Below are 22,787 nucleotides of genomic sequence, written 5' to 3'. Positions count from 1 at the left end.
TTTCATATAGTGAAAAGTCTTCAAATTGACTTGATAATCTTAGCATTAGCATTTATATTTGAAGAAGATTTAGCTAAATATGAGTTGGTCTATGCAAGATGTGTAATTTTAAAGCTTTTTTCCTTTGGTTAAATTTGGATTTGCAGTTTCAGTTAACCCTTTCCAAAGAGTCCCCCCAAATGAATATTTACTTAGCAGTGATAGAAAACTTTATATTTACAGAGTACTTATTAGTCTCTCTATGAGAACAAACATAAAAGAATGAAAATTTACATTAGAGTTGTAGAAGATAATTAAAGTGATGTGGTCCCAAACCAGGGAAACTGAGTCTCAGACTATAGGTGCAGCAAGAGATCAGAGGGGAAACTCACCTACAACTCTATAGCACCAATTACCAGCCTCTTGGGCTAATAGACTCTCTTCTCTCCCACTTCTTGTCATTGTCTTTGTCTATTTCTACATTGAAACAAGTTTTGAACTACTTCCAGCTTTCCAATAGCAAAGGTATTCAGATTAGATGAACTTTATTTGTTTTCTGGGACTTCTAGTTCTCCAAAGCCTTCTGTCTGTGCCATGTGTTCACCAAACCTTCCTTTTCCTGCTGGGAAGCCCAATCGGCTACATTTCCCAGCACCCCTCTTGCAGTTGGGCAGGGCCAAAGGAATTAGGGTGGAATTTATGCCACTTCCAGCCTGAAATATGGCCATTAAGAAAACCTTCTACACAATCCTCCTTCCTCTCTCTTCCTTTGCCTGTTGGATGGATGCAGAAGATTCCTTGGAAGAGCCTAGGTCCTGAATGACTGTGGAATAGAGGCTTGAATAGCATTTCACTGTGGCATGAACAAGAAATGAGCTTTCATTTTGTTGATCTTTTGATATTTTGCAGTTGTTTGTTAGAGTAATGAGCCTCCCCCGATTAATACATACTTCGACTACAAGTGTTACAAAAATACAACTTTTTAAAATGTCTTTCTGTAGCCTTTCAGGATCCTTTCCTTCTAAGAAGCCACCTTCAGTCTCCTAAAGTTCTCATGGGGTGTAAATGCAAGGAGAAACACATAGTCAGCAACAATGGTGTATCAGTTACTTTTTCTTTCATCATCTTATTTAATTTTCATGGGAATCCAATGATTCTTATAATAGTCCAAGGAGTCCAACCTCATAATGTAATGAGGTTAATGATTAACCTGTTTACAGATGAAGAAATTTGTCCAAGATCACAGAGTTATGAAACAGTGAAATCCTTCAAGCCTGACCTTTAACCACAGAGTACTTGCTCTCCCACCATGTCCTCACTCTGTTGGCTTTCCCTCTGGAGAAGGAAGAAAAACTCATGAATGTATTTCACTTATGCACACCCTGGTATTAGAGACTCAATTTCCTTTCCCTTCTTGTGTGTATTTGTGTTTTGAAGGAGTGAGAAGCAGATAAAGTAATTATTTAATGAAAGACATGAATTGTAGACACTGTTGTGATTGGGTGGGGTGGGAGACAATCTATCTGCAGATGACATAGGAGGCCTGAGTCTAGGTGTGAAGGGGAGAGGGAGATAGCAGATAGCATTTAGTTTCTAGGGAGACAGCACAAGAAGCTGACCTTTCTTTCCTCTTCAACTTTTTAATATAGATAATTAAAGAGCCTCATAATCCATTAACTGGCTAGGAGAGCAGATGATAGAAGTGAGAAGTTTCATCATCCTAAGAACATCTGGGCAGCCTCCCTGTTCCAACAGAATTGTCGATATTCAAGCCAAGAGAGGAAAGATGTGGAACTGCTGTTGCCAAGGGGCGAAGTGCAGGTCTTCAAGACCACCTTGATGTTTTGTTTATAAAATTTTGCTCAGCCGGGCATGGTGCCTCATGCCTGTAATCCCAGCACTTTGTGAGGCCACGGTGAGTGGATCATGAGGTCAAGAGTTCAAGAGACCAGCCTGGCCAATATGATGAAATTCTGTCTCTACTAAAAATACAAAAATTAGCTGGGCGTGGTGATGTGCACTTGTAGTACCAGCTGCTTGGGAGGCTGAGGCAGGAGAATTGCTTGAACCCAGGAGGTGGAGGTTGCAGTGAGCTGAGATCGTGCCACTGCATTCCAGCCTGGGCTACAGAGTGAAACTCCATCTCAAAAATAAATAAATAAATAAATAAATAAATAAAATTTGGCTTACACATAATGCAACACCTGTCTGCATACTTGTGCCAGTTAATCCATAGTTTAAAATGTACTTCTTCATAGGAAGCATCAAATTAGATAATTTCATCCTCATAGCAATTTTAGGAGGCAACACTCACATATAATCCGGGTGAAAAAAAAATGGTGACCCTTATCCCTGACGTGAATCCCAGGGCTTTTCTTAGACTTCCTGTTTTTCAGGAGGAGATCTAAGACAAACCTCCCTGACTTTGAAGAATAGGTATTCCTATCCAAAATGCAGCTGTGATTATCTGTGAAATCTACAGATCTTGCCTGCTTTTTCTTGTCTGCAGAAGATCAGATTAATGCCCTGGGGATGTGTGTGGTTGTCTAGCATGAGCATGTGTGTAGGTATTTGTGCTTGTGTGTGTGCATGTGTATGTATGTGTAAGAGAGAGGGAAAAAATGAATATGAAATTTACAGAATCAAATATCAGTTTTCAAAGCTGCAGGATCCAATTGTCTGTATAGGATTATCTGTCTTGTTTAGACAAGCATTTTCTGGAGTGGAGCTCCAGTTCTGTGATAAACGTGCCAAACTAGGGGGTCCTTCTCAGAGACTCACCCTATCCCTAGCCTGTTGTGACTTGAAGAAATCCCACAATGAGTAAATGTTAGGTCTTGTCTGATTTTATAGATCCCAAACTTACTTAACTATGGATTCTCTTTTTTGAGTTTGTCACTCATTCACATACAGTGACAGTACATCTTTTTGAAAATGCCAATTCAGGATTAATTAGAAAGCTTTAGTGTAGAAAACTGGGATTATCAGAAGACCTAGCTCTTGCTCTTACTCTGTCACTAATAGGGTTTATAATTTTTGACAAATTATTTTTATTCAGTTCTTTTTTAAGTATTTTTTCTGCTTTGAAAAAAAATTCTTTAAGGATATTTATTGTACTTATTTAAAATTGTTGTTCTATCACGATAATTCCACTTTGCATGGTACATGTTGTTCATTATTTGTTACATACATTATATATTATATGTTGTTGAATATTTCTTAGTGGTTGTACTTTTCAGATACGTAATTATTTTGGCCTGTGATACACATCTTCCTGGAGAAGACAATTTGTATTGGGTTAAGGCTAAATGCTGGAGCCTGGTCTTTGTACCTTCTGGTGTGAGCTTAAAGAAGAGGTGTGGATGAAACTCAGGGTGAGACATCCAACACCACAAAACTGCTGTCCCCAAAATTCCCATGTCCTTCCAGGCAACTGGCTGTCAGACTATTAAGAAGCAGCACTGGGACAAGGAGATTGTAGGTTGCAATCCTCTAGCCTGGCCATGGGTATTTTGAGAGAATGGCTTAGGGTAGCTGGCTAGTCTGTGCCTGTTTTCATCACTGCCTACTCCAGTGGAATTTCTGCACTCCCCAGATACGATTTCATAGATCCCAGGCAGCTTGGGCTGTTTCTCATCACAGTGACAATGGGAGAGGAAGGGGCAGAGGAACATAAGAGAATAGGTAAGGCAAGAGTAGAATGTAAAATTTCCTCTGTGCTGCATCAGGTTATTGTTTGTCCTAAGATGCTGCCACAGCTCCCAACCCACCCACCAGATAATACCCTTCAGCCTGTCATTTCTCTAGGACTGAATTTGAGAGCAAGTGGTGCAACAGCCCATGCTAGTTTCCTACTTAAAAACAACAACAACAAGAACAACAACAACAACAAAAATCTTTTTTCAGCTTTTAAGTGAAGTCAACCCACAATTTGCAGAAAACTTTATAATTGAATTTAGCCCCAGAAGTTGCCATTTGATTATTTATTTTAAAAGAGCTGATAAATACAGAAGAACAAATGGGTCAGGCTAAGATCATGAATGAGTTAAAAGACTGAATTTTTCCATTTTCTTTTTGTTATTTAGACATCATACAAGCTGCTAATAGTTTGTAAATTGAAGCTCTTTTTTTTTGACAATGACTCATTTTGAAACAAATAATCCATCACTAGTACAAAAATTTAACCAATATAGAAATGCATAGAGAAGAAATAAAACACCTTAAATCCATGTTCTAGAATTAAGTGCTGTTAACATTGAACAAACCACTCATTGGGCATCCCTCTATATGCATGTGCAGGTAGGAAATGAGATAGATTGACAAGTTTTCAAAAAAACAAGCATCTACAAAATATGATATCTTAATAAAATGTACTCAATGTGGTTTTATCTGAATTTAACTGGAGAAAAAGAAACTGAGATGAAACTGAAGAAATCTCTGAATATTAAAACCTTATTTCTTCACCTCAAGAGATATTGCTAACTTCTCAAAAAGACAAGAAAAAAAATTCAAAAATTAAAAAAGATTGAGGTCATCATATTTTTTCAAGTTCTCTTCTTTCTCCTACTCCTCCAACTACATGTGTACCTATTGACTTGCCGCTACAAAGGATGAGAAAGAAAAAAATTCATCCACGTGTCTTTTCACCACCTCTCTCAACCCTGTGAATTTTATTGGTTACAGTTTTACGTTGTTGTTAAGGTTTTTCACATTTATATTCAGCAGTGTAACCATAATTACTGTAGTTATTTAATCTTAGTTCTTTGCTTCAGTATATTCAATGCCCACCCCCTGTCCTTTTACCTGGATTTTTCCACTTAAACTTTTTCTTTTGGTTGCTTTTTGTTTGGTTAGATTTCTCAGTTAAATAGTTTTCTTTTCCCCAACATTTTTTTCTCCCAGTGAAAAATCTCAAACAGATAAAGAAACCCCACACCTATATACCTGACACCTAGAGTCAACAATTATTAACATTATGAAATTTTTCTTTATATTTCTCATTTATGTAATTTTAATAAAAATAATTATATTTTTGATGATCCATTAGGAACCATGTCAGTATGCCTCTACTAAGAATAAGGATGTTCTCTGACAAAACAACACATCCAGGAAAAATAACAAGTCCTTAATAACAATGGTATGGGAATTTTGGGGTGTTGATTTTCTGACCAGAAGCCTCTGGTCAGTGGTACGTTTGCCAGGGTTCTTGTTCTGCATCCAGGAAGAATGAGGTATGCATGCAAGTGGAGAGTGAATAAGATGAAGAGGAACTTTACTGAGTATCAGAACAGCTCAGAGGAGACCCCAGTGGGTAGCTCCTCTCTGTAGCAGATCATCTTGTCCAATGTTCAGCACTCAGGAGAGAGGAGGTCCTGGAGTGGGTGGCTCCTCTCTGCAGGCAGGTTACTCCAATGTCTGCAGCTCCCAGCAGAGAGGAGGCCCAGAGAGGGTAGATCTTCTCTGCAGCTGGTCATCTCTTCATCCTCTGTCCTGCTCTGGCTAAGCTCAGGGTGGCATTTATGGACCTCCGAGGGGAGAAGGTGCATGCCAATTGGTCCGTGGTTGGGTCCAGAAGAGGCATCACAAGTCCCCACTCACATTGGCGTGGGTCTGGCCATTTGGCTCACAGCTTTCAGGCCCTCCCTGGCCTGAAGGTGGGGCCTTTCCAGGGACCTACTCTCATCTGCCCAGGAATCTATCTGCCTCCTGCTGCCATTCATGGTCCCCGGGCTCAGCTGAGACTTTGCTTGGAGGTGGAAGAGGGTGCCTTCAGCAGGGAGAAACTAGGAAGCAGGGAAAAATACTTCTGAGGCTCTGAGAGCAGGGGGTCCTTCCTGGGCCCCCAAGAGTGAAGGGATGCCTGAGTCTGCAGCTGCAGTTTGGGTAGCTACACGCAGGAGGGTGGTGCTCCTGCCTGCTTTGTGGAGTGAGAAGCCTGGGTCTGCAGCTGTGGTTTGGGCAGCTGCAGCAGTACCCAGGGAGCTCCTGCTCCAACTCAGAAGGGGCCATGGAGTGTGCAGCCCCAGCTGTGTCTTCCTGTTGCAGCTGGCATGATGGCAGCAGCAAGACATCTGGAGTGGCCACTGCTATCAGTAACAATCTGGTATCCAATTCATATTCAGATTTCCTCAAATGCCTTTTCTTCCAGATGTTATTAATAGCTAATTTTTCAAAACATTGAAAAGATATATTGAAACATCATACATTAAGGGCTATTGCTTTTGAATCTCTTTTCATCTAGAACTGACTATTCTCCCCCAGGTATCTTTTTTAACCATGACAATGACTTTTTGAAGAGGGCCAGTAATAGAATATCTCATACTCTGAATTTATCTTTTCATCTTGGTGTCAATTAAATTTTTGCTCTATCTCCTCTTTTTCATCTTAGTGAAAGTTAGTTGTAAGGTTTCCATTAGATTCAGGTTACAGTTTTGGCAAGAATACTTCATTGGTGATGCTGCAGAACTCATGGTGTATCATATCAGGAGGTAAGTAATAATGAATTCTCCCATTCTCAGTGGTGCCAAGTTTGGTCATTTTGTTGAAATAATGACCTATAGAGCTCACCATTATAAAATCGTTTTCTTTTGTTATCAACATATAATCTCTGGGATAATACTTTGGAATCCTTTTCTTCAAACTTTAAAATTAGTCTTCCATATGTTAGTTGTCCTTCCAAAAATAAAAGGTTTCACTTATTAATTAAAGATATGAATTATAGTTCCTTTTAAGAAGGTGGGAACATGAGATGTAGGATACTTAATTATCCTTTTAGTTACATTTTATCAGAGTAAGAATTTAGTATAATAATAGTCACCTCCAATGGTAACAAATGTCTTAACATCTTTTTAAAAGTATCATTATCAACTTATAGATCTCTATTTATTCAGTGTTTATAGTTAACTACAGTCAATATTCTTTTGAATACCCAAAAGAGTAAATTTTATGTATGTAAATTATATCTTGATAATACTTTTATAAAAAAGAAGCAAGTAAGTATGTATGTTTTATGATTTCCCTTTCTTGATTACAAAAGATTAGCACACTATATATATATACTATTTTTCAGATTTCTTTTTTTGCTTAAAAATATATCATAGAACTTGGATGAATCTTGAGGGAATTGACACTGAATAAAAATAGCCAGTTTACAAGAGTTACATATGTGTGATTCCATTTAGAGGATCTTGAAATGATAAAAATATAGAAAGAGATAACAGAAAGTGGTTACTAGGGGTTGGAGGAGGGCATATGGCTGTAACTATGAAAGGGCAGCATAGCAGATGCTTGTGCTGATGGGGTAATAAGAAAATATACTGACAGTTTAAAAATTTCATAAGATATTATCTTGTCAGTCTTATACAATACACTTAAAAACTTGAATAATAAGAATGACCTTCTATTTCTATGAAAATATAAATCTTCCAGAATTCATAAGAGGTCCCTGAAGACATAATCTACACAAACCAATTACCATGAGACAAATAGAAATCTTATTGTCAATAATATTGTATTAGAGTTCACAAGAGAAACAGAACCAATAGGATGTATATGTATAAATATACAAGAGATTTATTATGGCAATTGGTTTACTCTATTATGGAGGCCAAGAAGTCCCCTGATATATTTTCTGCAAGCTGCAAAATCAGAAAAGCCGGTGGTATAATTCAGTCTGAGCCCAAAGGCCTGAGAATCAGGAGGTTTTGGAAGGATAGGAGTGAGTAGGTGTAAGTGCCAGAATCAAAAGACCTGAGAACCAGGAGCTCTGAAATCTCAGGGCAGGAGAAGATGGATGTTCCATCTCAAGCAAAAAGAATAAATTCACCATTCCTCTGACGTCTTGTTTTATTAGGGCCCTGAACAGGTTGGATGACACCTCCCAATGTTGCTGAGGGTGGATCTTGTTTACTCAGTCTACTGGTTCAAACGCTAATCTCTTTTGCAAAAACCTTCATAGACACACCTAGAAATGTTTTACAAGCTATCTGGGTATCCTTCAGTCCAGTCAAGTTGATAGGTAAGATGAGCCATCACAAATATCAACAGCCTGTCCTTCCAATAAAATAGGTCTAGATGGATTTCAAAATCTTTAAAGACAAGGTAATGCCATTGCTATTTATGTCATTCCAGAGCATGGTCAAAAGATGAAGATGTTGAGATTCTTTCTAAGAGAAGAGTCAAACATTATTTGCAGGTGCTGCAAAAATTCTAGAAAATAAATTGAAAAATGATTATAAATAAGAAAATTCAGGATAGGGCTGAGAACAAAATTAATACTATCAAAGGTCTTCCTTTACATGTAAAACAGTTAAAAGATGTAAATGGAAAATCTCATGTACACCTTAAAGCCTACTGAGAGACTGAAAAGATCTGAATAAGTAGAAAGGTACAACCTGCACCTGAACAGAAAGGTGATGTTAACCACAACATAATAAAGGTAACAACAAAAATATACACATGTATTGAGCTCTCTTATTTGACCTGTTTTAAGCCCTTTTCTTCTAAATCCTCATGGCCTGGTCTTATAAGGTGGGCAGATGAAGAAACAGACACAATGAAGTGAAGTGACAAGGTCATGCAGCAAGTGCAAGACCATAAATTTTAACCTCTATACAACACTGCCTGAATTTTCTCTCAATTAACTTAAAAATTGAGATAGAATTCATACACCATAAAATCCAGTTTAAAAATGTACAATTCAGTGGGCTTTGGTACATTCAAAAAGTTGAGCAATCATCACCACAGTCTAATTCCAGAACATTTTCATCACCCATCAAAAGAAGTTCTGTACCTTGTATCAGTCACTGTCACTCCTCCCTGCCCCAGCCCCTGGCAACCACTAATCTACTCTCTGTCTCTAAGGACTTACCCATTCTGGACTTAAAAATATCTCAAAAAGTGTAATGTAAGAATAGGCTCAATCAAAATTAAGACATATTTTAAAACTACAATGATTAAAACAGTGTGATATTGGCAATAAATAGATCAATGGAACAGAACCATGAACTCAGAAAAAGAACCAATACATATGATAATTTAGTGTATAATACCAACAGCAATGCACATCAGTAGGAAAGAGACATTTAGTAAATTTACTAACATCAGAAAAAAATTAAGTTGAATTCTTATCTAACTTCTCAGAACAAAAGAAATTCCAGACATATCAAAGATCTAAACATAAAAAGGAAATCATTAAAATATGGGAAAGGTGGGAGCTATAGCAAAATAATCTCAGAGTGGGTATGAACATTCAGGAAGCAACCCAAATGTAGCTGTACACAACAACATGCTTGAGTTTCACAAACATAGTAATGAGTTAAAGAAAGAGGTGTTAAAGAATAGACTAAGAATCAGAGTATGATTCCACTCTTATGGAGTTAAGAATGAGCAAAATAAACTGTGTTTTTAGGAAAGCTCCCAAATGTGGTAAGATTGTTAAAAAAAAAAAAAAAAGAAAGAAAAAGAAAGAAAGAAAGAAAAGAAAGAAGGAAAAATTATTAAAAAAAAAATCCCCATATAGTGGTTACCTGCGGGGTGATGGTGGTACTGTGAACAGGGAGGGACACATGAGAGGTTTCTGAGTGATGGTATTGCTATGTTTCTTTAATTCATTGCTGGTTATGGGGCTGTTTACTTGATAGTTAATTATTAAGCTATTCACAAAAGTTTATGAACTTTCCTGTAGAACCATTATGCTGCACCATAAGGGAAGAACAGTCATAAAGGGATATAGATTGTGGTCTAGTATAGTATTATATCTTGGGTAAATTTTTATTTGGGGGGTATTTATATTTTTCAAGCCCTTCTTCCTAGATTCCTCCAGATTAATCGTTTCTGATATTTAGATGGGTCTCTCTCTCTCCGCTTGTGTGTGTGTGTGTGTGTGTGTGTGTTGTGTGTGTGTGTTGTGTGTGTGTCTTTTCTCAAGGGACCCTGCAGTCCACTTTCTGGGAATGCATAATATCAGTAACTAATCATATCAGAAAAACATTATGGAAAGCCATGTGGTTAAGTGGTTGCTATCAAAATGCCATTCCACTTTTTGGGGTAAACCAGCCTTTACGTTTCTTCTAATATAAACTAGATTTCACTTCTAGATTTATAGAAAGCTGCTCTCCAAGCCTGAGCTCATAAAATTCAATTTATTAACTACTGGATGGGGATGATACTCACCTTTCAAGGCTGTTGTGAGATTAAAATAAGATAATTATGGCTACTAAAAATTCTAATGAAAAGGGCCAAATTATACCATAAATTGTTGTTCTAGAACCAGCTAATAATGTTCTTTCATTCCACAGATGTAACGGAAAACAGTTTGTAAAAATGGGTTTGATATGGTTATCTGTCTGAAACCTTTTCCTCTTATTGTCTGACTGTTTTCTTTTTTAACAATGGATCCTAACGTTTCCTCCCATGTGTTCTAGGACATTTGTCTACCCACTGCTCAGTCGAGGGAGGCCTTATCCAGTTCTACTCATTTTCAAAGGCATTGCCTTCTGTGCTGGAAATGGATTCCTTCAAGGCTACTATCTGATTTACTGTGCTGAATACCCTGATGAATGGTACACGGACATACGATTTAGCTTGGGTAAGTGAATCTGGCCACTTCTCACCTACTCCCCAGCTAACAACCCTTCCCACAGTCTATGTGGCCGTGGCCTCTCTCTACTGTAATAACCTCCTAATGATCTCATCTTCCCCTGACCTCACACCTACCATGGTCTTTTCTCTATATGGTAGCCAGAGAGACTGTTTAAACACATATCATGCCATTTCCTATCTCAAAACTCTCCAGTAGATTTACTCTCAAGATAAAATACAAATTCCTTCTCACAGCCTATAAATCCTAAATGTTCTTGGCCTTTCCAGTTTTCCAGCATCTTTTCCTGGCTCCCTCCACCTCCTTTTCTGTGCTCCTGTGCCAGTGGCCTTCCTGCTGTGCCAGAACCTGTCAAGCTTTTCCAGCCCCAGTGTTTTTGTTCAGGATTTCTCCCTCTGCCTAGTGCAGGGGTGTCCAGTCTTTTGGCTTCCCTGGGCCACGCTGGAAAAAGAAGAATTGCCTTGGGCTACACGTATAATACACTAACACCAACGATAGCTGATGAGCTAAAACACATTTCATAATGTTTTAAGAAGCTGTACAAATTTGTGTTGGGTCACATCCAAAACTGTCCTGGGCTGCGAGTGGCCCACAGGCTGCGGGTTGGACAACCTTTGCCCCCATGTATTCATGGGATTGGTCCCTCACTATATTTAGGTCTTCACCAATTTGTACCTCCTCAAAGGGACTTTTCTTGACCATTCTATCTAAAATAGTTGAAGACACTGATTATTGAGTTTTTTTTTTTCATTTTCTTTAAGTGGAGTTAAAATCTAGAAAGATTCATTTTTTCACACTATTTTGGCCTAAATGAAAAAATAATAGGATAGCAGGAATTATGCTTAATTCCTGTTAGAATCACACATCACAGTCCTTCCATCAGCTTAATACTTCTGGCTCTCCCTCTAAAACATGTGCCGCTGGGCTCACTTTTCCCTAAATTACTTCATCATAGTCCATGCTACAATCACCTCTTGCCTGGTCTTCCAAAATAACCTCCAAACTAAACTTTCTACCTCCATTTCCATCCTGTGTACTGTTTTCTCCACAAAGCAGTCAGCGAACATTTTAAAACACAAATGACCAGAGGATTAGCCGTGTGGTACTGGTATATGCATAGAATACTCTGTGACCACAAACACAAAGAAAGAAACACAAAAACAAAATCAGACCAAACCAAGATCTCTGGAGACACCTCCAGAATCTATGGTTAAATAAAAACAAATAACTTATGCATAGGATGCCCACTACACATTTATAAGTAGCAGGTATTGTATGCTACTCTCTATGTAGGAATGGAATAGAAGGATAACGTGTGCTGCTGTGTATACTTGGAAACTGAAATATTGAAATTGTAAAAAACTTAATAAAAAGTTTTCCTACATATCTCAGGGTAAAGGGGGCAGAGTGGGCAGGCAGAGCTTTTCCTTCAATACAGTTTGTCCTTCGAATTATGAAATTTCATTACTTACTTTTTAAAAAAACCTAAATTGAAAAAAAGTTTCCTGAACTTGAGAACAAAGACACAAATGTACCTATCTGTATTAAGCTTTTAATATAACCACATAGGAAAATAGCTTATGCTATTTTACAGGAAACACAGTGGAAGTAAGCTGGTTGTATTAATAAAAAAAAAAAAAAAAAAAAAAAAGGACATTCTAAGGGACAACTGTCAGATCTCTTCAACAAGTCAGTGTCCTGGAAAAAAAGCCAGGGATCTGAGCTAGATTAAAAGAGCCTGGACATAACTAGCAGATGCTAGGCATAATCCTATATTGGATTTTGGTTTGCACAAACCACCTTTAAGTAGACATTTGGGAGATACCTGAGGAATTTGAAATATGGCCTGAATATTAAGTCAGATGAAAATCTGGAAGGATAGGCACTAAAGTGTTTAACAGTAGCAATTTGTGTGTGGTAGGAATAAGTGTCTTGGTTTCCTTATGTCTGCTAATTACTGCTCAATATTCTATACAACCTTTTTATTTCATTTGCAATAATAATAAACAGAAATCAGACTCCATTTCTCTCCTGCTTAAAACAGCAAGGACCTCCTATGTCACCTAAAAATGCAAACCCTTCACCAAGGCCTAGAATGCTTGCTGTGGCTTTTTACTTAGCATCCTGTCCCCGTCTCCTCCAGCCCACTGCATCCTCAAGCTTCAGGTGAACCGGGCCTTTGTCCTTCTTGTCCCCCTACCAGATTGTTGTCCCTCAGATGTTTTGCTTTCTCATGATTCAAATCACAGGACAAATGTCAAATCTTCAGAATAACTTTCCCTTAGCTACCTCACTTAAAATTGAGACAGCCCCCACCCCTCCTTACTCTCCATCTCATGACCCTACTTTGATTTTTCTGCCTTGCTGTGATCATTATGTGATTTTTTTTACTTTAATTTTTTGAAAAATTCATGTCTGTGTTCCTCCACTAAAATGTAAGCTGCATGGCAACAGATACCTTGACTGTTTTCTCACTCCTGCAACTCTGGTGCTTAGGATAGTGCTTGGTATGTAGTAAGCTCTCAATTAATATTAGTTGAATAAATGAATGATGGAATGAACGCATTGATGGTCTTCATACCATTCTTGTGAGATTGGTTCTGTTAGAATTTACATTTTACAGATGAGGAAACTGAGGCTGAGAGAGCTGAAGCGACTTGCTCAAGGACACACAGACAGCTGGTCCCAGGTCCCTGCTTTTCTCCATTGCGGTGTGTGCTGTCCCCCTTCCCTCCCCGCTCCTCTACCGTCCCTCCTCAGATACCCTTTCTTCCAGGCCAATGATCTTTTGACTAGACAAGGTGGAAAATCCTTGTTTTATATCATATCAAATAAGGTGAGAATAGACCTGATCGCTTTTACTAAACTTGTTCTTGCTTTTGGCCCAATATATTTTGAAAAGCACAAATGTGCTTTGCTGGGAGGTCTGGTTGGACCTCTATGTGGGACAGTGAGTGTTTCTGGGCTGTAATAATGTCCTTTTGGATGCAGGATCTAGCATCCTGATCCTGGCTCTCCTCACCTCAGAACAAGAACCCTTCTGTACGAGTAGATAGTGCACGTGGAGGCAACTCCAGGATATGTGGCTAAGTAAAATAAATAAAGATGTGAACAGTGTGTGTAGTATGTCAGGGTGTGTGTGTGTGTGTGTGTGTGTGTGTGTGTGTGTGTGAACTGACAGTGGTGGGAGTTAGTTTGTTAGTGGTCAAGCCCTCCAAACTAGCTCACCTTATTTTCATGAGAGTGAGTGTTTCAGTCAAGAATGCGCTCAGAAAACCAAACAATAGTGACTAAATAATTCAGAATTCATAGTTCTTACAGAACAAGAAGTGTCAAAGTAGGTGGCTTCTGCATTCCTGTTGTTGCTTACCGACACCGTGAATAACTCGGGCACTTTCTGTCTCCACTGTTCTCAGCATGTTTACCTGTGGTCTTCTTGTTAGTCACTTCATGGTTGCAAGATGGTGACTGAGGCTCAAGGCATTACATCCGGCAGTCAAGACAGGAAGAAGGAGGAAGTAGGGGCACTGGCCTTGCCTGCACCTTTTTATCAGAAAAGCAAACAATTTCCAAGGAAGTCCCTCCACCAGCACTTCACTTTACATCTTATTGGTGAAACTAGCTCATGTGACCACCTTTCTCAGTCCAACCTCTATAGTGGGAGATGGCAAAGGAAAAGGGGCTGGAATCGGCTGTTGAGATATGCAACCTTGATCTGACTGTGAATGAGCTAAAGGCTTACTATTATGATCCGTTCATTTATTTGTTTATCTGTTTGAATACTGGTCAATGGTGCCGCCTCCTGCTCTCCTCTCTCTTCCTGTCTGTCTCCATTAGTGGTGCCACTGTGCACTTTCAGCCTGAGTCTAGGAAACAGCACACCCGCTCCCCAGTCAGAACCAGGACTCATGGCCCTCCCCGCTTTCTGCCATATCTTAGGACCATTCTTTAGAAATTAAATGCCCCACCCTTCATAATTAGGAATTAAATGCCCCTCTTTCATTTTAGCTTAGCTTGTGAAGAAAGCACCAAAATCTGCACACATTTAAAAAGAAATTCTCTTTTCTCTCTTCTTTGTCAAGGTATCTTCTTATTTCTTTTGGGAATGGGAATCAACATTCATAGTGACTACATATTGTGCCAGCTCAGGAAGCCTGGAGAAATCACCTATAGGATTCCACAAGGTAATGCCTCTCCTGCCCTCAGACTCCCAGTCTTCCCTGGAGCCTGTCTCAAGAATGACACTATGGTAGCAGATGGGGACGGGACAGTGAGGGCACAGATGATGCAACGGCTCTCAGCTTGCTCTTGGCTTCCCCTGCATATCCAGTCCCATCACAGTGCGACTGCTCTTCTGATCTGAACCCAGAAGCTCCAGAGAGCTACCAGAGCCCTCAGGAAGGTGTGAGACCACAATACCCGGAAGGTGGGAGAGAGTGGGAGGTTTGAGTAGGGTTGGAATCAGCTACCTACAACCTCATTGCAGTAGATAAGATTGTCATGTACGGAGGGCTCATCCTTTCTAGGTTTGCAAATGCTGCTGAATGTTTGGCCAATAAACGTGTGTCCTCCAATTGATCTAGACTTGTCTTATGAGCAGTTAAGGGTAGAACTTGTGTATTTCCTGCCACTTGTATGCTCTTAAAGGTGTAGAGAACCATATTTACTTGATCAAAACTTAAGGTGGGAGGTCTTACATGCACGAGCGCATTTTTGCAGCATATTTGTAATCATAACTGTTTCAAAGAAACCAGGGTAAGAGACGGACAAATACAGGCAGATAGGAGTGAATCTGTCCAAATAATCCTTCAATAGATTTAGATGGGTATTTGTGTAGGTCTGTGGCTTCCACTCTTTCTGATGGAAATACAACCCTTTATTTACATCCAAAAATTGCCTCAATTATGACATGATGTTAGTACACAGTAATAGTAATTGAATAAAAAATTAATGACAAAGTTCCTATGAATTCAGTGACGTATTCAAATGAATTTGAAAGTTGTTAATATCCTAACAGTATATACATGAAACAAAAATAACTTAGTAGGTTAAGATGTTTTATTTACTGTATTCATAAATGATTTATAGATCCTTTGCACTAGATCTATGATTCCTCCCAGGGCCTAGAGAAAAACAGGTTCAGAACCACTGATACAATCTTATGTTCAAGAAAGATTCAACTCTAAGGAGCTTTGATTTTAAAAACATTCGCTCCATAACTAGATAAATAAAGAAGAGCAGAGAAAGTGCTTAAAAACCAGTTGCCAAGATTAGTTTCCAACTTTTGATTTATAATAGAGAATGATTTAAAAACAAAGTATTTTTACATAACTATAGAAAGAACAAAATTGTTTTGGTTGAAACTTCCCTAGTTTAATGTGGGCCATAAAATTTGAGTGCGGATATATTTACTATCATTAGAAATATGTTGATTTCTAGATACAGTTCTGAGAGAAGAAATACCTGATTGGATAGAAGATGAAACATTTAAAATCAAGAAGCCAACCTCACCAGCCTCCAGCAGGACAAATTCCTGTAGCTCCTACTCCCTACTTTAAACATGAACAGAGTAGAGTGCTTTGCAGCAGGGTGGGGAGGGGCAAATTCCAAAAGAGAATCTAAATTCCTTCTCCCATAAGTTCAGATTTGTATTATTTTAGCGCAGTTCGCAGTTTCACATTTTGGGACTGTGAATGTGAAAGTGTGAGTGTGTCCAGGAAAGAAGTGGGGAGGTAAGAGGTGGCCCCTTCCTCAATAGAATGAAACAAAATCCAGACCTCCCACACCTCTCCCTTGTCCTACCCAAAGTTAGCGGTCCGGCAGTTGTTAGAGATTTGGATAGAGCCCGTTGAGCCGTTGGGGCTGCTCTTCGCAACTCCAGAATGTTTTCCAGGCAACAGGCTGTTGTTGCTTTGCTTCCCCTTCTCTCCAAGAGGATTCCACCAAAATTCCAAGACTATGGAGGGAGTCTCCAGCCCCACATTTGTTCTTGGTGCCTTTGTGTATTTTGGAACAACACAGAGGGGTTTAATGTCACAGTGATTCAGTTGCAATGATTGACCTTCCCATTCTTTTGCACGCAGGTGGCATGTTTACGTATGTTTCTGGAGCCAATTTCTTCGGTGAGATCATTGAATGGATCGGCTTTGCCCTGGCCACTTGGTCCCTCCCTGCACTGGCATTTGCATTTTTCTCACTTTGTTTCCTTGGGCTGCGAGCTTTTCACCACCATAGGTAAACTTGCCAATAAAAGTAGCTGCATTCATGTAGCTTTTTTTCTTCTCTAAACAGGCTTTTAACCTGCAGAGCAAGGTTTAGAAACCGAAGATATTTATTTTCATAAGGGAAGGTTGATAACAATAATCTGGGTTAGTATATTCTGACATATTGGGCTTTTACTGAAGTTGGAAGTTAGCTGGATGAGAGTTACAGTAATAATTTTTTTTTTCTAAGAACAAAAATAAGTCCATGGAGACAGAGGTAACTGAGGTGACGGCCAGGAATGCCCTGTGCCTGTCTTGTTGAGGAAGACTGTCCAGCAAGAAGTGCCTTGCAACAACATGAGTTAGTTGACCAGGCTCTGTGCCCACCAGGCAGATGCTTAGATAAAGCTTCAAGAAGCAGAAGCAGCAGCTTCCATTACCATGCTTCAATTTCATCCTCTCCCACCGCATTTCTGGAAGTGTGCTCCATGTGCGGGACCATGGCCAGCACTTTCCAAAGCTACACAGATAGTTGATAATAGTTGATAGTTGTTTTTTTTTTATTCTTTTTATAAAAAAATTTTATTTATTTTTATTATAATTCTTTTTGAGTCAGAGTCTCACTCTGTTGCCCAGGCTGAAGTGCAATGGGTGATCTCAGCTCACTCCACCTCCAGGGTTCAAGCAATTCTCCCGCCTCAGCCTCCCTTGCTGAGACTGCAAGCCCACAACCATGCCCAGCTAACTTTTTGTATTTCTAGTAGAGGCAGGTTTTCACCATGTTGACCAGGCTGGCCTCAAACTCCTGACCCGAAGTTATCCACCTGCCTTGGCCTTCCAAAGTACTGGAATTACAGGCATGAGCCACCATGCCTGGCCTCTGTGGATAGTTCGGAGTCATAGCAGGCTAGCAAGCTACTAAAAAAATACTATTTCAATGCCTATGTGGCTGCTATTTTTGGCTACAAGATTTGGTGCTAACAGTTCAGGTAATCACAGATCCCTGGAAACTCCAGAAAGATGATTTCCTCTAGAATCCGTGCAATACCAGTGTTTATTTTGGTACTGCCCTCCTTCCTGACATCCACCCTCTATAAGTCATAACCAAGGTCAACACTGGCTTCTGGGGAAGGTAGGACAAACAATTGCATGTGTGGGGCAATCTTAGGGCTGTCCCATCTGCTGGGAAATGCTAGGAATTGCAGGTGTTTCAGAACCCTCCCTCTGAAGGTCTGGCGTAAGGCTTCACTAACCCGCTAACCTGGGGTGAAGTGGGGACAAACGAATTAACTAAAAGCACTGCTGGAAGTGAAAGGTAACGTATTAAGTTGTTATCAGGCTTTAATTCAAGTGTATATTTCAGATCCTTTTCCTAAAATACCTTTTGTGGAAAGAGAAAGCCTATAATTACTGGAGACTGTATGGATACTCAAAGAAGGAATGTATGGTCTTGTAACCAGAACCCTAGGGTTATGATTCATTGCCTAATTTTGAAAGTTTAGGTAAGAATGAGTTTCTTTTTTTCTGAGTAGAATTGTTTGAGGATAATAGTTCTGAAATGAATGAAGCAGCAGCTCGTGACCTATTCCTACCACTTCCTAGACTCTGTGGGGAAGAGTGGCAGAAGGTTCCTAGTCCATAAGAGAGTCATAACGGTACATATACACCATGGAATATTACGCAGCCATCAAAAACGATGAGTTCACGTCCTTTGTAGGGACATGGATGAACCTGGAAACCATCATTCTCAGCAAACTGACACAAGAGCAGAAAATCAAACACCGTATGTTCTCACTCATAGGCGGGTGTTGAACAATGAGAACACATGGACACAGGGAGGGGAGCACTACACGCTGGGGTCCGTTGGGGGGAAATGGGGGAGGGGCGGGGGGGGTGGGGAGGTGGGAAGAGATAGCATGGGGAGAAATGACAGATACAGGTGAGGGGATGGAAGGCAGCAAACCACACTGCCATGTGTGTACCTATGCAACAATCTTGCATGTTCTTCACATGTACTCCAAAACCAAAAATGCAATTAAAAAAAGAAAAAACAGTTCTTACTGTTATATGTAAATTTTCAGTGCCACAAAGAAAAGTCAGCACTGGGACAAAGGATCTCTCATCAAGGCAATCTTTACTTCTTGGAGAAAGGTTATACTCACCAGCAGTCTTGCCATGAGAGTATAATGAACAAAGGAAAAGCAGACATAATTATCCTTTATGCATTTGGGGTCATCCTTACTGCTGTGTCTGATCTCTGTTGGTTGGAGCCAGACCTCACAATCTAAACTAAAACCTGATTGGCTAACAACTTGAAACTTTTCTAAAAGGTAAAAGCAATGGAGAACAAAAGGAAAAGAGGAAGTCCAAATAAGGAAGGGACAGGAAGTTGCTTAGGAAAGGACTTACAAAAGTAATAGCATAAATATCTTTGTTAAAGTACAAGGACATAGAATGTACTACATGCCTGTGAGCCTAACAGCTACATAGGATAGGGCTTACCAGAGAACTACTAGCAAAAAGTAAGAAAGCTTTGAAGAAAGTGTTTAAACAAACTCTTATTTCTAACACTTATTATGATTATTCTTTAATAAGAAAGGAAACTTTGAAGAGGAACTTTTCTACTTCCCACATTACCATTTCAGGCTGGGTGTGCTGCCCACCAGAGGCAGACTGGGAGTGGGAGAAGAGAAGGCATCACTCAGCACTTGGAGGGTCCCTGGGAAGTGTGGACTCCACCGTGCTTGGTTAGGGGAGGGACAGTAATTCCACCAGACATTTTCAGCTACTGCAACAACGAAACCGAAACTGAGGCCTCATCCTGTTATGTCAGACCACCAGAGAAGGGCCAAAAGACATAGTTTTTAATAGGTTAACAGGATTTTGTGAAGGCCTCTATAAAACAAAGGCAGACCTTCATAGCAGAGGCAGCACGCACAGAGGCAGCTCACCAGACTTCTCAAATCACAGTCCCCAAACCCAGCCACCTTTCGTACCTGATTATTTGCCCCCTAATTCAAACTAAGGTACTTTAACAGAGTGTATCATCTTGATTATATCTTGAGGGCTACCGTCACAACTAGTTAGAAGGACAGCCTGGTAACTTAAGAAGAAAGAATTCTTTAAGATGCATTTGTCTCCTGTGGTTGCTGCAACACATTACCACAAACTGGGTGGCTTAAAAGAACACAGATTTGTCTTTCACAGTTCTGGAGGAAAGAAGTTTGAAATCGAGGCACTGGCAGGGCCACGCCCCCTGTAATGGCTCTAGGAAAGAATTCTTCCTTGCCTCTTTTTAGTTTTTAGTTTCCGGTGGTGGCCGGCAACCCTTGGTGTTCTGCGGCTTATAGCAACCTCACTCCAATCTCTGCCTTCGCCATCACATGGCCTTCTCTCCTGGATGTCTCTGTCTCCATCTCTTTGTCTCTTATGCTCTTCTTTTCAGTACACAGCTATATTGGATTAAGGGCACACCCTTCTTCAGTATAACCTCATCTTAATTTAATTATATCTGTAATAGTCCTAGTTCCAAAAAAAAAAAAAAAATTACACTCTCAGGCACTGGGAGTGAGGACTTCAACGTATCTTTTGGGGTGACAAATTCAACCCATAAGACAAGGTGATATTTTGTTGGCATTCCCAGGCCTCATGGAAGGATATTGGGGAATATTACCGGTTCTCTTTGCCCATCATCTTTGCTTCCCTGTATTTCTCAGCTGAATTCAAATGAGTGCTTCCTTCTGGATACCACATTAAAAAAAATTCTGGTAAAATATACATAACAAAAATTTTACCACTTTAGCCATTTTGAAGTGTAAAATTTAGTGGCATTAGGTACATTCATAATGTTGCACAGCCATCACCACTACCCTCTGCGTATTACTTTTTATTTCCCAGCACAAGAAGCTTCAGGATTGATAAGAAATAGGCTGTGGGAAGGAGAAATAAGAATCACAAATGACCATCGGGAATAGTCAGGCCCTAAATACCTGCAGGTTGACTTGTAACAAAGATCTTGGACAGAGCAAACCTCAGCTGTCAGCCATGGCTCCATTGTATTTACAGTTATTTCTTTCTTGTCTTTTAGGTTCTACCTCAAGATGTTTGAGGACTACCCCAAATCTCGGAAAGCCCTTATTCCATTCATCTTTTAAAGAAGCCAAATTAAAAAGGAGCAAAACTCCCACAGTGCTGATGAAAACTGTCAAGCTGTTGAAACTGTAATTTGCATGATATAGTAGTCCTCCATATATATGTGTATGTGTATATATATAATAGTTGGTCTCCTGGCATTTTGCCAGCTGGCCTAATTCCCACCTGGGGATTCTGAGTGGTGCCTGCTTAGAGTTTACTACCACCCTTCCAGGGATCCCTATCCTGATCTCCAACCAAAGCTTCAAAAAGACCCTTTTCCAAATGGCGACAGTTGCTTCTTAGCTATTGCTCTGAGAAAGTACAAACTTCTCCTGTTTCTTTCACTGGGCAATCTAAGTACATGTGGCTTCACATTCACTCCCTATCAATGGAAGACAACTCTGTAGTGAAGAATTTTTTGGCTTGAAGGCAGTGCTTATAGACCTTATTAAATGCATTTTGTATCCATACAGAGTAGCAGAAATTTAAATTCTGAAGTCACAAAGACCCAGAGCAAACCCACCCCTAAATGAAAACCCTGGTCATGTCTTTCTTTATCTTGGTTAATCGGGAAATATATGAAATTATTAGATAGACCTTTAATACAGGAGCCCTCTCCTCATATTGTTGAAAAGATACTGATGCATTGACCTCATTTCAAATTTTTGCAGTGTCTTTGTTGATGAGAGCTTCTGTTTTCCAGAAGATTTCACAATCCCCAGAAGACTGGTATCAATTTTCTTGAAGGCCAGGTTTTAATAACAGAATGACATGACCCTGGATGGCTACTGAGAGTGGGGAGAAGAGTTTTATAATAGACGTTGCAAACTCCCACAGTCTTGGAAACTGGTGCCAATATCCAAATAATGAGTAAATGTGAAATAAAGAGAATGAATGATGAGGTTACATGCTGCTTGCCTCCACCAGATGTCCACAACAATGTGAAGTACAGCAGAAGCCCCGAGCAACTGTCCTTTCCGGGAACTTCTTCATTGGAGTTCTCAGGACCTGTTCAAGAAGGTGTCTGCTAGGGGCAGCTTGGAAGCCACCCATCAAAGGACTTGAAGGCAGAGGCTGAAAAGTGCAGACTAAGAGGGACATCTGGGTAGAAAACTTGCTTTGTTTGGCTCGGACATATAGATTTTTTTTTTTATTTTACAAAGTTTCAAAAACTTAAAAATTGGGGGCTTGCTTCATAAAACGCTAGCATTCTAGTTTCATTTAAAACGTTGGAGGATCTGAGCATATAGAGCCCACATTTCCACACCAGAACTGGAACTATGTAGCTAGTAAGCATTTGAGTTTGCAAACTCTTGTGAGGGGGTCACTCTTCCAAGGATGCTGAGATATGGGACTCTCTAAGTACGGGGCTGAACACTTGTAATTGAAATATGTGTTTGAACAAAAATCAAGAAATTGTTATAGAAAAAAAGAAATATGTGGAAATATTTGTGTTTTCAGGCCTATGTGTGTGGAATGCATTGCCAATATTTAGCAAACTGTTTTGAGAAATGAGCACCAGTGGTGCTAAGTATAGAAACTCACTATATAAGTCACATAGGAAACTAGAAAGGTCTGAGGATGATGTAGATTACTGAAAAATACAAATTGTAACCATATAAATAAGTGTCTTTGTTGTTCATTAAATACCTCCATGGTCATGGATCTCAAGGAATTTTGTTTGAATTAAAATATCCTGGGACTTCTAGAACTTTTCACAAGGTATTGATTTCCCTGTTCCCCCAGGCCCCTGTTCCCATTCACCCTGTCTGTAGTGTTGTTTCCTTTCTTCTCTTCTCTCTTCATGAAATTAGGGGCTATGTGCTGGAAGTAAAAAAGCATGACTTATAGTGCCTCTCAGCCACAGTTCA

General features: G+C 39.7%; 1 protein-coding gene across 1 annotated transcript in view; it reads left to right on the top strand.

Moving 5' to 3' along the window:
• SRD5A2 (steroid 5 alpha-reductase 2) overlaps positions 1-22,577 on the top strand; it is a 60,546-nt gene extending 37,969 nt beyond the window's left edge. Inside the window, exons 2-5 of the mRNA XM_003943978.4 lie at positions 10,404-10,567; positions 14,662-14,763; positions 16,663-16,813; positions 20,870-22,577. Of these exons, the coding sequence (XP_003944027.1) occupies positions 10,404-10,567; positions 14,662-14,763; positions 16,663-16,813; positions 20,870-20,936 (484 nt within the window). The 3' untranslated portion in view covers positions 20,937-22,577. The remainder of the gene's footprint in view (positions 1-10,403; positions 10,568-14,661; positions 14,764-16,662; positions 16,814-20,869) is intronic.
• The last annotated feature ends 210 nt before the right edge of the window (positions 22,578-22,787 follow it).

The sequence above is a fragment of the Saimiri boliviensis genome, chromosome 1, assembly GCF_048565385.1.
Source record: "Saimiri boliviensis isolate mSaiBol1 chromosome 1, mSaiBol1.pri, whole genome shotgun sequence".
NCBI classification, from domain to species: Eukaryota; Metazoa; Chordata; class Mammalia; order Primates; family Cebidae; genus Saimiri; species Saimiri boliviensis.
The sequence above is the reverse complement of the archived record's forward strand: the minus strand, read 5'-3'. Positions and strand labels throughout refer to the sequence as shown.